Source organism: Periplaneta americana, chromosome 3, assembly GCF_040183065.1.
Source record: "Periplaneta americana isolate PAMFEO1 chromosome 3, P.americana_PAMFEO1_priV1, whole genome shotgun sequence".
NCBI lineage: Eukaryota > Metazoa > Arthropoda > Insecta > Blattodea > Blattidae > Periplaneta > Periplaneta americana.
In genome coordinates, this window is record NC_091119.1 from 62,423,384 (window position 1) to 62,434,217 (window position 10,834).

At 41.9% G+C, this 10,834-nt stretch overlaps 1 protein-coding gene across 1 annotated transcript in view; it reads right to left on the bottom strand.

Moving 5' to 3' along the window:
• The window catches only part of LOC138697028 (uncharacterized), a 343,065-nt gene extending 338,005 nt beyond the window's left edge, over nucleotides 1–5,060 (bottom strand). Inside the window, exons 1-2 of the mRNA XM_069822620.1 lie at nucleotides 5,043–5,060; nucleotides 3,053–4,389 (exon numbers count right to left, since the gene is read on the bottom strand). Of these exons, the coding sequence (XP_069678721.1) occupies nucleotides 3,053–4,389; nucleotides 5,043–5,060 (1,355 nt within the window). The remainder of the gene's footprint in view (nucleotides 1–3,052; nucleotides 4,390–5,042) is intronic.
• Between the last annotated feature and the right edge of the window lie 5,774 nt (nucleotides 5,061–10,834).

A 10,834-nucleotide genomic window follows, 5' to 3' on the forward strand; every position in this document is an offset into this window, starting at 1 on the left:
TTGTTATTTAGCTGAGGAATGATGTGTATCAATATTTTATATGATGAAAACAATCTGCCAGTCTATCAATGTGCGTAACAATCCTTTGCACTTTAATAGCCTATAAATTAATAATAGTAAAATATGCAAATGTAGCTTTCAGGTAAAGCTATCAATGCCACATTTCCTATTTGTAACGAACCAGTATAATAGACATAAAGGTGAAAAATTGATGATGATGATGATGATGATGATGATGATGATGATGATGAAAACAATCTGCCAATCTATCAATGTGCGTAACAATCCTTTGCACTCTAATAGCCTATAAATTAACAACAGAAAAATATGCAAATGTAGCTTTCAGGTAAAGCTGTCAATGCGACAGTTCCTATTTGTAGCGAACCAACATAATAGGCTTAAAGGTGAGAAATTAATGATAATGATGAAGATGATGATGATGATGATGATGATGATGATGATGATGATGATGATCATAACAACAACTTTGCCTCTACTAATACCTACAAGAAATGAACTTCTCGATCGACTTATATTTAACAAGTATTCCAACTGAGTTACCATCCTAAAAATTTTACATTTTACGAAAGTGATCGGCAGTTAAACGATGCTGATTGGCCCTTAATTGTAAATGTCGTGTGTCAAGCTTTATATAACACCGGTACTAATAGCATTGATAAATAATAATAATAATAATAATAATAATAATAATAATAATAATAATAATAACTGTCCCACATTCCTGAAATACAATGGTTATGGTGGTGGCAAACATAACTACGTAAGTGAAATAAGATGAAGTGACGTAAGTTATAATTCATTTGAGAATGGACTCAGTCACTTTGAAACTTCGCTTTATATCCCGAAATCGGCTCACCTAATTCATAGGTCTATCTACTGGTTTTCATTCAAGAGGAATGGCTCTTTCTGCTGAAATATAAAACAGTTAAGCTGCTATGTTCCGAATGTCTTCAAGCAATAAAAGAAAACAGATACATCTTCCCCCAGTCTTTTTCCTCGAAATACTATGCCAAATGATCCTTCAAAACATCGCAAAGGCGTAATTTACGTCTGATAACTAAGTCTAGGGGAAACAATCTAATCAGAAATTCAGAAGCCATCTTAGTTTCTGGTCTGACAACTTCACCCTCCATCTAGAAGTCGAAAGCCTTTTATCTCCGCATGATAGAATAAAATGCAAACTCTCACCTTCACACACAAAGCGTAGAACTTTGCACACTGTCTTTTGAACCTGAGATCGATTTCCGACATATAAAAGTCTGTGACAATTTTGCCTGATTAGAGGTTTACTGCCATTTCCATGACATCCTCGTTCTTGCTACGTCATGTCATTTATTAGACTGTAAGTAATCGGTTTCCGGATCTGTTCACTATCTCACAGCTCCACTACGACAGATCCGTCTGAATCTAGGCGGCTGTCTTTATTCCTGAAGCGCAGGAATACGTAAAACTGAAAACTATCTTAATTTCCCCGTTGCAAAATTTTTAACCAACTAAGCACTGTTTCACTGACTGCTATGAGAAGGCAGCAGCAAACTGTGCTCTTCGTAGGTTCAAGACGCACATGGGTAGTCTACGTAGCTTGTAAGTTAGTGAAGGAAAAGTTAAAATAAACGAAACTGGCTGACAGACGAATTTTTAACATAGAAACAGCTCCCAGGAACAGATTAAAAGTGCATTTTGAATAGTATTTCGCCGAACTGTTAGAAAACACGTGTTTGACACGGTTCTGCGTGATTCTTCAGTTCTCCTCATCCATAGATCTAGGCTACACCCTGAAGTTAAATTGAGTGTGATCCTGTTTATCACACTGCATTCCCAATGAAAGACGATAGCATAACACAAAGTTATTTTATACAGTGACGTCCAATTTAATTTCTACGGAAACTGTCAGTCTGCCTCTATCTTAGTGTGACATGCAACGCAACTGAATTTAAGCGAAAAACAGAAATGTTATTCAAGTGTTAGTAGGAAGGAAGATTTTATATTACATTTCAAGCTAATTTTACTGTAGCTAATTTGTGAATGTCATCTGTTCTGTCAGTAACAACTTGAAATAATGAGTGTTGCCCAACGACCCATTTTATAAAAGTAGGTAGTAATAAAATAATTAAAAAGGTACAAATAAGATTTCTTGTAAACCGTGGGATTGTAGTTTCCGTTCCACAAAACATGTTGTAGTATTAGGAAATGCGTTCTATTATTATTATTATTATTATTATTATTATTATTATTATTATTATTATTATTATTATTATCATTAGACTAATTAATAGTCAAAATGGCGTAATAATTTATTCATTGACTTGTTTACGTTCAAACAAACGTAAAGGATTTTGTGGTATGAATGTATTTTTTTTAATTTTTATTGGATTATTTTACGACGCTGTATCAACATCTAGGTTATTTAGCGTTTGAATTATATGAAGGTGATAATGCCGGTCAAAGAGTCCGGGGTCCAGCACCGAAAGTTACCCAGCATTTGCTCCTATTGGGTTGAGGGAAAACCCCGGAAAAAACCTCAACCAGGTAACTTGCCCCGACCGGGATTCGAACCCGGGCCACCTGGCTTCGCAGCCAGACGCGCTTAAGGTATGAATGTGGTTTACGTAGTTGGTAATTGACGTCTAGCTGACAATGCATTGTTTCTATAGGCTATGGAGATCTAATTCCAAAGCTCGACGTCGCGCCTCGTGTTAAAAGATAGAACAGTTTATTCTTTTTTCGAACAAGCAACAAATCACTTAACTTCGCTATCACTTTAGGATGACATATTTAAATCACTTAATGTAAATAGGCTATAAGATATCGAATAACAGTTAAACGTACGACCTTCCTTTCACCTGTAAACGATACAATTGTCTAACAGACTAATAATAACTTACTGTGACTCACAAGAACGCAAGCGCTACTCGTTACTAGCAGGGGCGCAGTATCAAGTAAACACACCAGTGGGCCTACAAGAAGCTTTAGTGGAACACAACCTTCTTCCTAATGCTACTTAGGCTCTGTTGGTGGAATAAAGACTCACCTGGACAGGCTGGCCGAGGCGCTGCTCACTGCCGTCGGGTCGTGGGGGTGGAAGCTCCCGTGGTGCAAGCCGGACAGGGGGTGGTGGTGATGCTCCAGCGCGGACGTGGGGGTGGAGGCGTACATCTCGCGGTGCTCCCCCGCCTCCTCCTCCGTGGCGGGGCTCAACTGCTGCAGGACGCTTCCGCCTTCGGCCGTCGTGCTCGCTCCCAGCTCGAGCGGAGACGGCGTGGAGGACGCGGACGGCTGCAGGGCTGTCAGATGCGTGAACGAGCTGCTCCCGCCCGCACCTGACTGCAGACTGCTGTTACCTAGCAACGGCGTCCTCCCCCCTCCACCTGCCCCTCTGTGATGCTGCGGGGTCGCGCTGCGGCCCACCTCCGGGGACGACGACTCCTGGTGCAGGTACTCCTCCTGCTCGTGGGCCGGCGACCCCCACTGCGGGGGGTGGTGGTGCGCCCTCTCGCCCCGCGCATCCTCGGACGCGCTGACCTCGTCGTCCTGCTTCAGCGTCGCGTGGATCACGTCGTCGATGCCGTTCACGTGGTGGTGGTGCGCGCGGCTCTTGTCCACCATGTCCAGCACCTGGTGCGAAGCGAAGTGCGTCTCGGCGCCCGTCTTGGGGGCCGTCAAGTGGGGGAACAGCACCCCCAGGGAGAAGCCCTCGCCGCGGTGGCGCATCCCTAGGAAGCCCTGCTGCACCAGCCCTTCCTCCGCCGCGTGTCTCATGCGCAGGTCCTCCAGGCTGGGTGGCGCGGAGGTGTACGGCATGTCATTGTTTGTCAGCTGTTCTATGTGGTGTTCGCCTTCCAGGGTCACGTAGCGGCCCTGAACCACCCTCAGATACGACAGGTGCGAGCCCTCGGACACCACGACTTGCTGGGGGTAGTCGTCCTCTATGCGCAGACAGCGTCTTTTCTCCTCCGAGTGCAGCACTACGCTATCATCGCGACGATCGCCGCCGTCCACTTGCCCGCTGTACGAATCCTCCGCTTCTTCGGGGCCGTCTCTCCCTTCCTCGCGCCCCTCGTCGACGACGGCGGGCTCTATCGGCGGCTCCTGCAACTTGTCAGGGTATCCGTTGTGGTAGTCGACCGCGGGCAGAGGACAGTAGCCGGTGGGCGGGGCCGGCTCGTCGGCGCATGCGCGGCTCGTCGAATCCGAACCGTTGTCCGGCTCGGGGGACCTCGGCATAGGAGGGGCCACGGCCGCCGAGTCGCCATTTTCGTATTGAGATTCGTCGTCCCTGGCGGAGGGTTCGTGGGCGGGCGCCTCGCTGGCGACATCGGACGGCAGGATCTTGTAGCCCGCCGTGTGGTCTATGGCAGCGTACTCCATCTGCAACATGCAAGCAGTGGCGTTAATTGTTTTGCAATGATAAGCCATTAAATACGCGCCCTGCCTTATCTCCCCAAGGACGTCATTATGCATGGAAACTTATATGGATCGCGATTATTCCCGTTTGTTTACTGCACAGACACACCTTAGTGACCTAAAAACAGTGCGTATCGACAGTTTTGCTGTCCAAGTTGAACTTACAATCATCATCATCATCATCATCATCATCATCATCATCATCATCATCTTCATCATCATCTTCATCATCATCATCACATCATCAGTCCACAACTGTGGAGTAACAGTTAGCGCGTCTGGCCACGAAACCAGGTGGTCCGGGTTCGATTCCAGGTTGAGGCAAGTTATCTGATTGAGGTTTTTTTTCCGGGGGTTTCCTTCAACCCAACATGAGCAAATGTTGGGTAACTATCGGTGCTGGACCCCGGACTGCTGGACCCCGGACTAATTCCACCGGCATTATCACCTTCATCTCAGTCAAACGCTAAATAACCTAAGATGTTGATAAAGCGTTGTAAAATAATCTACTAAAATAAAAAATCATCATCATCATCATCATCAAGAAAAATATACCTGTTAAGCTTAGTCTCTTCCCAGTTTCATGCAGTTGAATCAGTTACAGTTTACAGACTTACTCTGTCCCCATCCGACATTGTTCTTTCTATATGCCTCTGGCTCTTCACAGTTCATCATCGCCTTCACGCAGTGGCGTGTGGTGATAAATAATCCTGGTGGTGCACAAATATTTATTATGATTATGATTATCATATTATTATTATTATTATTATTATTATTATTATTATTATTATTATTATAGGTACTAACCACGACATAACTACTAATATATGTTATATATGTAGATATAGATAGCAAAGTAAAATGTTCAATTTCTATTGCAGCACACCGTAAATATTGTTTTCGCTATATTGCGTTTTATAACACAGTTCACACGTTCACAAGCATTCGATACGTGTGTCGTCTCATCAGCCTTAACTGCTAAAAGTCAGCAGCTTTCTTTATTTCTTTGAAATCTCATCATGGCATACATCAAAATGGCTTGAAGGACTTCGTTCTGTATAGTGTTTGGTGTGCTCTTAAACACTGTTGGTCTTTCCAAATGTTCCTTAAGAGTGCGTCTAATTCAGAACTGAAATTGATCAGGCCAAGAAAAATACTAGCGTTTAAAGATGAGTTTCCCTCTTCGTGACCTCTTAAAGCAACAAAACCGCACGCACATATCTGTTCTTGGTAACTTTATCATTGTGAAGTGCAACAATCCAATTGTATCTATATGTTTGTTTGACCCAACACTGCTAATTTAACATTATTGTTGAGTGTGCAGCTGAAGAATCGTGTTTTTATTTCTTTCATTCATGTGCTTCAAATCAATCATACCTACAGAACGATAATCAAAATTATTTAGTTACTACGCACAGTCCTACATTCAAACAGAAGAATAAATACAATTCATAACACGTAGCCTACTTGTTTTTGTCAATGAATGTTCGCCGCCGAACAATAGGCAAGGAAAACAAAATACAGCGTCTTTTATATTGCAGCCACATATTGTATTTTTCGTAAGTCCGAATGTTGAATTTTCTTGTCACTTCTCTATTACTATTCTTCGTCACTTATAATTTTAATTCCTGTGTACGTCTACCCATCTTCTTTATTTTTATCTTTTCGTGTAAAGTTCTTACAGAAAATTACATATTTAAAAGATTTTGCACACTATTCATTGCAATATTTATGATAGAACGGGCCAAACAGCGACTGCAGAACACATCTGAAAGTGCTCCTAACCCCTCTTACGCACATTGTACTGGCTCCCTAACATGCTCCAAAGCCTGCCAGTGAAACTCTACTACTGCGCATGCTCGAATGGAACAGTGTGCCGCAAGTGTCGAGTGGTAAACCTAAGTCCCAGGCGTCAACAAGACCAGTACATGTGCAGCGTTATTTTTACATAGTAACGTATTATAATAAAGAATTATGTCGCTCACATAGTCTACTGCAGCTCATTGATATACAGTAAATTTAAAAACATGTGTTATTTGAAGAGGTGGTGCACTGCTCCTGTGCTCCTTAAGAGAAATCGCCACTGCCTTCACGTATTAGTCATTAAGGGAGGCGATGGGTGAAATACCTATTTTCTACATTTCGTTAGCTAGAGACTTGATTTTTTGTATACATACTCCCATTGATATCAGTAGTGATGTGTTTAAGTTTCGTGTTAATAGGGTCAGTAGTTTAACGCATTTCCGACTCTACAATCACTTTAGTCTTTCGGTCTCTGAGCGACCCTGCTCTCGGTGCACCGCGAGAGGCGAACTGTACATAACAGCATGATTACATTAATATTAGTTACTTACTTACAAATGGCTTCTAAGGAACCCGCAGGTTCATTGCCGCCCTCACATAAGCCCGCCATCCATCCCTATCCTGTGCAAGATTAATCCAGTCTCTATAATCATATCTCACCGCCCTCAAATCCATTTTAATATCCTCCCATCTACGTCTCGGCCTCCACAAAGGTCTTTTTCCCTCCGACCTCCCAATTACACCTCTATATGCATTTCTAGATTCGCCCATACGTGCTACATGCCCTGCCCATCTCAAACGTCTGGATTTAATGTTCCTAATTATGTCAGGTGAAGAATAGGGCCTACATTGCGTGCAGTTCTGCGTTGTGTAACTTTCTCCATTCTCCTGTAACTTCATCCCTTTTAGCCCCAAATATTTTCCTAAGCGCCTTATTCTCAAACATCCTTAACTTCTGTTAACCTCTCAAAGTTGTTGATTCTTTATAGTAGGAAATTTTTAAGCTCCGGAGTTATTGCGGAGATGACTAAAACATGTGCCTAACTATTACCAGATAGTACAGTTCTCGAGTATCGAAGGTCACGCCAGTTAAGCGTAGGCTATTCCAAAAGACAGCATGCTCATTTCTCATAATTACGCTATACAAGGCAGTCTCGCCAGAGGTTGTCCTTCGCCTGGCATCGAGAACACTCCCGAAGCCTAGGAGTCTACGCCGTGTCTCGTAAATCGTGCACTCCGACTGGCTCTGATGGACGGTTATGAGCAGGCTTAGGATCCGAGACAAAGAGAATGAGTGAAATCTTCAAGCAGATTTAATAACCCTTGTCGCAAATATAATTAAATATAAGCAAGTCTGATTTACCATAATTGAAATTGATTATCTTGAAGCTTTTACATTTCCCAAAAAAATCTGTCAACCACATTGAACCATGCCAGTTTCGGCCGATAAATGTCATCCCTTGAAGCTACACTCTTCTTTTCTTAATTCCTCTTATCTTCCTCACTTCTTCTCTATCTACAGTTTAATAGTTTTTATTGTCTTTCATATCTATCTCTTCTGCGTTCCACATTAAAATCTCTGCCGTTCAGTTCTATGTAGGCCTACAATGAACTCTTCCTTCCTTGGCAACTTCCTTTACATTTCTATTACGAAACTTTGCAGTTTCTATAATCCGCAGGCCTTCGTGAGTTTTATACAACTTCAGAAACTCAAATATTTGGTCATTATTTCACTTACTATTATTTCCTATTATTTTTACGTTCCCAGTAGAACAGAAAAACAATCAGCTGTTATTTTAACGCTATTTAAAGTTGTTAATTTGAATTCCCGCGCTTTTATCCTTGAATTCAAGTTATAAACTGACGTTCACACTTTTCAAGTGTCCTTTCAAGTCAAGTAAAACGTAGAAAGGGATTCAACTTCACTTGAAACTTGAATTCAAGCCGTTACTTGACTTCAAGTCAACTTGAAACATAGTTCACACTTTTCAAGTTCGTCGAATCAAGTGACTTGAATTCAAGTTACTTGAAAAGTGTGAACTAGCCTTCAGGATCCGAGACAACTTAACAATGAAGTGAAATTACAATGCAACTCAGTACGGAGTGAGGTGGCGCATTGAGTTTTGTTTACCTGTGCTTTAGTGTACAATCCGGTTCGTGTTCGGAGGTACAGTCACAGTCTAGTAGGGCCTATATACAGTCACAAGCTTGAGTTGTGAGGGTACTAGGAACAATTGACTGTGCCGGTACTATTTCGCATTGTCTGTAATGAGGCGATATTAGCGATCCTAGTGGTTAGCAAGTATCTATGGATGCATAATATTTACTACGTATTGAGCTTCGTGACTGTATATACTAGACTGTGGTACAGAATTCTTCCATCTCCTCCTACGAAACCAACTCGGGCAATGGCGATTCCTCCATGAAGGATATGAGGATGATCCTACAGTTTAATTTCGTGCCTGTGAGGACAGAAAACATTTTAACTTTGATTTTTAATGCGTACCGATGTAATTATTTTCTTCAAATTTGCACTTTCTGTCGTGAATTGTCGCAACTGCATATCTCAGACCTTAGGAATACTTGCCGAGGAACCATCCAAATATCTTACAACAAACGGTTTTTTCTAGCAGTGAAGTTATGGACAGGGGTGGGTGCGGAGGGCGGGGTATGGCTTGACTTTAACCGCGATTGAGGATATGACCGCATATCCTAATACTACGACCCTTCTTTCTGGGTGGTGGTGTGGAAACCCCGTCAGAGACAATACGAATTTTCAAGTAGCCTTGTAGCCTCCTTAAATGCAGTTCATTGGCCATTTTAAAAGAATAGAATAAATGAAATAATAAATAATTTAAAATGATATAATAAACAATAAAATGAATAGAAACCAAAATTACACAAAAATAAAATAAGGTACAATAAAATACAGTACCTACAAGAATTAACAGGACTTTCAGACGACAGAATTGCTGAAAGAATATCTGAAGTTGTATTTGATCATTTAGAAGAATTTAACTAGAGCAAGAAATTAATTGCGCACGCTATATTATTATTATTATTATTATTATTATTATTATTATTATTATTATTATTATTATTATTATTATTATTAGTTTCTGTCTTGGTCATCAGTCATCAATCCCATATCCTACAAACAAAAAATATGACGAGTCGCCACTGAACTCAGGTCATCACAATGCATTTTCAATTTATAGTGAACAATTTTTTCGAACTAGTTGCAAGTATGTACAGTTACTCTGAAAAAGAATGAGACGATTCTTGGTCGTCGGAAGTTAAAGTTCTACAGCGCGGTTCACTCGTTATCGACGTAACGATACATAACACGACAAATAGTACAAGAATTGTTACAAGGACCACAACAAGGACAAGGACCAGAATAAGGATCACAAAGAAGACTGCCATTTAAGGCCAGGATTTCACAACATAGGTCGAGTCACAAAATATCATTGCTTCACTGTACAGAATGGCAAATGCCTGCTAAGGGATCTACATTCTGGACTGCTGCTCTGACTGTCTTATCTCGGTAGTTCATACAGTAGCGTGTCGGTTCCACTATATAACCGAAACGTCTCGTGTGTTCGATCCCGGGTAAAACTATTTTTTATTGAGGTGTAATTAATTTGTTCAGAGTTCCTCGACTGTCTAATTTGTCGAAAAATATGGAATAATTTATGCCCAATTTCTGTGTCTTACAAGTGGGCTGAACCTCGTCAAAAAAAAATAAATCTTACTTGGTAGTTAAAAGTATTCTTCCTCAAACAAAAATCATAAGAAACAAAAAGAGACCTGTCAACTTAAAATCTTGTCCACATGCCATCAGCTTCTATTACAGCTCTAAGTCGATCCGGCATGGATGTCACGAGATTGTGGAATAAGTTCTGATCCCCAGCGAGATCTTCCCAGGTGTCAACAACTTGATCCCACAATTCGTCTCGATTTCGAGGGCGTCGGTGGACATAGGTGGCTATCCTTCTCTTTTTCAATTCCGCCCATAAATTTTCGATGACATTCTAATCAGGTGACTTCGGAGGCAAATTAATGATTTCGATCTCGGGTCTCCTTTGAAACCATCTTTGAATGCTTGCAGCATAGTGCACGGGATGGTTATCCTGCTGGAACAGCAATGTTCCTTCGGGAAAACGTTCTCGGGCGGGAGGAAGGAATATATTTTCCAGAATGTGCTCGTAAGTTCCCGCATTAAACCGGCCATCGATGCGGTCTATAACGCCAGGTCCATCGTAAGACATCCACCCCCAACACAATATGCTAAAGCGCCCCGATCTTTCACGTCGGTGCACATAGCGCTGGTCATGTCGGAGACCATTCTCACGATAGACACGGACAGGACCTTCGTAATCACTCGAGATGGTTGTTTCGTCGGAGAAAATTACATTTATCCAATCGAAATCCACTCGATTGGTAGCGAAGGCAAGACGGTCGACAGCTTGTGCTTCCCCCAATATTTCCATTTGCGCAGCCCTCCGGCTCCTAATACCGCGGTTCCTCAACGTGCTGATCACAGTCTGTGAAGAGCCGGGAAAGTTAGATGCTGCTCTTATTTCGTTAGCAGTCAGAAAGGGGT